The following is a 4,544-nucleotide window of genomic DNA, read 5'->3' as shown; positions in this document are numbered from 1 at the left end:
ATGAACCTAGTGACACCCGAGGAAAAATGCACATTTTCCAATAAAAATATTAAGCAAGGTTGTCATAGAATGAGGGAAGAAAAATACAACAGCATCCATGATATATTCTTACACCAGAAAGAGACCATCTACGACTCCCTCCTTCATTTGAAACAAGACAACGACGAAAAAATGGACTCCGAAATGAATAGTGATATCTGCAGGACGTTGTCCAATTACGCAGATTACTCAACCAAGAAGGTGAAATATGTTGTAAATAAAAGATTTTCAGAATTGGAAAATACCGAAGAAAATGTACAAGATATGGACTACTCCGTGTTCAAATATTTTAGGACCTTACCTCCAAAATATAGTGACGAAAATGACATAAGAAATAATATCATTTTTAATAGTAACAATATATATATATACGCGGAAAATAAAAATGGAACGTTAAATGAGCAGGCTTGCATTTCCATTTCACCGGATAATAATATCATTTATTGTTCTACCAAGGGGAGAAGGTACACCATAGGGGGCCATGCAGGAATACAAAAACATATAAATAAAGAATACAACTTTTTTGAAGAAACTAATCTAGTATCCCCACAGGATAGCATTAAGACATGTGCTTTCGATGCAATTGATAGTTCTGATATTTCCAGCACCTTCACCAAAATGAATTTAATAAAAACAAACGACGTGCTAGATGATTTCAATGGAAATAAAAATAACACGGGAAATGTATTTAATGAACATATGATTATGAATTCTTGTGACTCTAGTAACCTGAACATGACCAAGTGCTTATCGAAAAATCAGTCCGTCCAGAAATTGTTTAAATATTACAAAAAGTGTTCTCAAAATTTGGACCATGAACAAAGAGTATGTAAACCCTGTGCACATGTGTACAATGGGAATAAATGCCTCAACGGAGATGAATGCGCCTTTTGTCATCACCCAGACCATGTCTTAATATCCGCCAAAAAGTGGAAGAAGCTGGTAAAAAACAACATGGAAAAGTTGAATATCCTTTTGCACGTCCTTCGAAACCCTGATGATGTAAACGCTCAGCTGATGAACGAAATGATGAAGCTAAATACCAAAAACTTCAAAAGGAGCAGGAAGATGAGCAACAGCAATAGAGGCATGGGGAACGCCGGCGGCGCCACCCCCATAGCCGGCAGCTACGGAGTCAGCAACTATGGCATCAGCAACTATGGCGCCAGCAACTATGACAATAATGGGAACCTTGCCAGTATCGGCCTCAACAACCTTGGCGGGCTCAGTAGCGTTAGCGGGCTTAACAACCTTGGCGGGATTAGCAGCGTTAGCGGCCTTAACCCCCTCAACAATCTTAACCCCCAATGCAGCGTCAGCACTGCAAACAGCGGAAATGCCAACAACAGGAGAAATCAATTCGGTACAAATAAGCCATTCTACCTTCCCCCTCAAAATGCAGAACAGATGCCGAGATTTCCGCATAGTCATTTCGAACCAAATGAAGAGACAGACACGTATAAGAACAAATTTCACGTTAGAAATTATCAAGGAAACGTAGACAAGAATTTTGTCTTCCTTCCACATGATATTGATATGTGACGGTTGTGTAGGGGAACCGCGAGTGGGAGAGTGTGAACCAAGTGCATAAGAAAAAAGGGACAGATGAATAAAACCGCGCGTATGTACACGCCATACAGGCGGATCGGCCACTGAAAAGGAACAGCAAGACGTGCTTCCTTTTCCTCGGGTGGAACAGAGGCGGATTACATTTTCTTGTAAAAGCGGTAAGGAAATGGCTGCACCCTGTTGAGCAGCTACCAACAATTGGCTAATTGATGAATGTGCTCATTGCATGCCCAGTGCGGTAAAGCATGAGGGGAATATCGCGCAGGTTATTTTTTATTGAGGCCTTGCTAAAAAAAAATAAAAAAAAAAAAGCTCAAAGGTTTATGCAAATACGTGCAACGCGCACGACACGCATAGTGTTGTAAGGCGCACGATAATGTACCAGGAGATGCGCCTAGTTGATGTTTTTCCGGCTTCTCTAACTGCATGTATTCACATGGGTGTTTAGTTGAACGCACAGCCGTTCGCCCATGGGATGGGCAGCCACTCATGCGTGCTCACGTGAGTCTAGGCAACTGCGGCGTAGTCCAACACCCAGGCATGTTAAAATGCGTGACTTGAAGCAGTACCCCATTTTTACCTAGTGTTATTTCTTTAATAGTAATTCTTTTTCACGCAATTCATTGATGAAAAAAAAAAGACGCGAAAAAGCAAAGGCTGTTGTGAATATTGTATTTTTCCCTTCCCTAGTTCATTTCGTCGCTGCACTTTCATTTTAAGCTTATATTCAATTTTAATTTCAATTTTAAGTTTTACCATTTTTCATTTCGATTTCCATGTTAAGCTTTGTTTCAAGCCATTCCGTTGATCCTCAGCGGGGGCTTTGCGTCAAGCCCCAATATTTAGTCCCTTTTTTTAACGCCTCGGTAGGCGCTACTACAATACACACCGCTTTTGATATCATTAGACACCTCCATTTCATCATTGTACTTGTTGAGCATATCTTTTTCTTTCTTTTTTTTCAACATGGCCGCGTCACGGTCTATCATTATTACGAGATGTTCTTCGATGCCATACATGTTGAATGCACGGCTTACCTTTAACATTTGAATGTTAAAATGTATTTCCCCCCAAATTGTGTACCTTTAAATATACACTTACGCAATGGAGAATAAAACATAGACGTTCGCTGAACGCTTATTTCATGAAGCTCTGCCACAAAATGAGGCGATGGAAGGGGGGTTGGTTTGCCTTAGGGATATCGCAAATGGGTGTTGGGCAAAGGGCGAATAAAAAGTAGTACGGAAAAAAGGAGGAATGGATGGACCAAAAAATGGGCCCCTAAATGAGCGTCAAACTCCACCCCGAAGTTACCATTTTGCCAAAAAAAAAAAAAAACAGACAAACGCATTGGCAACTAAACAGGCGCGTAGGTCCGGATTAATTGTGCCCGTTCTTGGCAGAGCAAAAGCATTAGTTATGTAAATATTTACGCACAGATTCCCTCATCGTATCGATAACAAATTTGGGGTTATCCGCCTTAAAAATACTCGTTCCTGCAACGATAACATTTGCCCCGTGGGATGCAGATATCTCCGTCGTTTCTATATTCAATCCTCCGTCTACTTGAATATTTAAATCTTTGTATTTTTTTCGAATAAATGAAACCTTTCTCATCATGTCATGCATAAATGACTGTCCTCCGAAGCCTGGTTCTACCGTCATCACCAAAACGGTGTTTATCAAATTGGTGTCTAGCAGAGGCACAATTTTTTCTACATTTGTTTTGGGCTTAATAGAAACTCCGCACCATAGATTGCTGTTCCGTATTTGTTGTGCTAGTTTTACACACCTGTCTGTATCTTCATTTAGGGCTTCAAAATGGAAGGTCAATTGGTCCGAGGTTTTCAGTAAGTCGACGTACTTCTCGGGAGCTTCCACCATCAAATGGACGTCAAAAAATATATCTTTTGTGTATTTTCTTAAATCGTTAATGACGGGTGGGCCGAATGACAGGTTGGGGACAAAGTGCATGTCCATTACGTCCAGGTGTATCCATTCTGCCCCCAGTTCTTCCATTCGCTGAGTTTCTTCCGCTAGTTTGCTTATGTTGCACGCAAGTACCGAAGGGGCGATTATGGCTTTGAGGGAGCTCATCTTTGGGTATTCTCTAGGGTCGGGCGCGCAAATATATGCTTACCGTGTTTGATGTGTCTGTCTTGGTATGTCCACTGGCACGTATTGCTTTACCCCAAGTTTGCGCCCCTTTGAGCTTATTTCTCTGGACAGGAGCACTATTTTTAAGTTAGGGAGGATATAGCAAAAATGAGCTACACAACTGGGCCCCTGGAAAAATGGGATTTGCAGCATTTGAAGCATTCCAAACGTTGGCAACACTGGGGGCATTTCCCAGCTACCTTTTTTACAGTACAGGGGTGGCTTTCTACAGATGTGAATTTATCTGGGATGATTTTCTTCGCAGGTGAATTTTTTGGCAGATGAATTTCTTCACAGATGAATTTCTTCACAGATGAATTTCTCCCCAGGTGAATTTGTTCACAGATGAATTTCTTCCCAGGTGAATTTCCTCTTTTGCGAAGGGGAAAAATTAAATCAAAAACGTTCACGTAATTTGTCCATTCGGATGGGGAACTCAAAGTTATATGGGCCCCTCTTGCGCCTCCCAGAACGTATGTATATCGAAATAGCAGAAGCGTGCTTGGCGGTCAGGTACGAATGGCCCTACATACAAGCGCTCATACAGCGAAGTTAAAAAGAAAAAAACTGCTACGAAGAAAAGAAGCTATAAATATAAATCTGCCGAGTAATAAAATGCTCTCCTTTTGCACACTTTAACATTATTGCCTCACCTTCTTATAGAACTCAAATTTCGTTTAAACAAATATGTTTGATTTGGAAGAAGGCATAATATAACTGGGTTGGCTTGCCTCCCAAACAATCTTGACATCCTCATGTGAGAAGTGTTTGCAGCAGTT

At 41.0% G+C, this 4,544-nt stretch overlaps 2 protein-coding genes across 2 annotated transcripts; one reads left to right on the top strand and one right to left on the bottom strand.

Moving 5' to 3' along the window:
- Positions 1-1,581, top strand: C922_00745 (hypothetical protein; the record flags this gene model as incomplete). The annotated part of the gene is made up of 1 exon (XM_008816357.1): positions 1-1,581. One exon carries the CDS (start codon positions 1-3, stop codon positions 1,579-1,581), a length of 1,581 nt encoding a protein of 526 aa, XP_008814579.1.
- A 1,440-nt stretch (positions 1,582-3,021) lies between these two features.
- C922_00744 (ribulose-phosphate 3-epimerase) lies at positions 3,022-3,705 on the bottom strand (the record flags this gene model as incomplete). Its single annotated transcript, XM_008816356.1, has 1 exon — positions 3,022-3,705. One exon carries the CDS (start codon positions 3,703-3,705, stop codon positions 3,022-3,024), a length of 684 nt encoding a protein of 227 aa, XP_008814578.1.
- Positions 3,706-4,544: the final 839 nt, after the last annotated feature.

This window comes from Plasmodium inui (genome assembly GCF_000524495.1).
Source record: "Plasmodium inui San Antonio 1 unplaced genomic scaffold supercont1.2, whole genome shotgun sequence".
Classification (NCBI taxonomy): domain Eukaryota; phylum Apicomplexa; class Aconoidasida; order Haemosporida; family Plasmodiidae; genus Plasmodium; species Plasmodium inui.
This window is presented reverse-complemented; position numbering and strand designations above follow the sequence as displayed.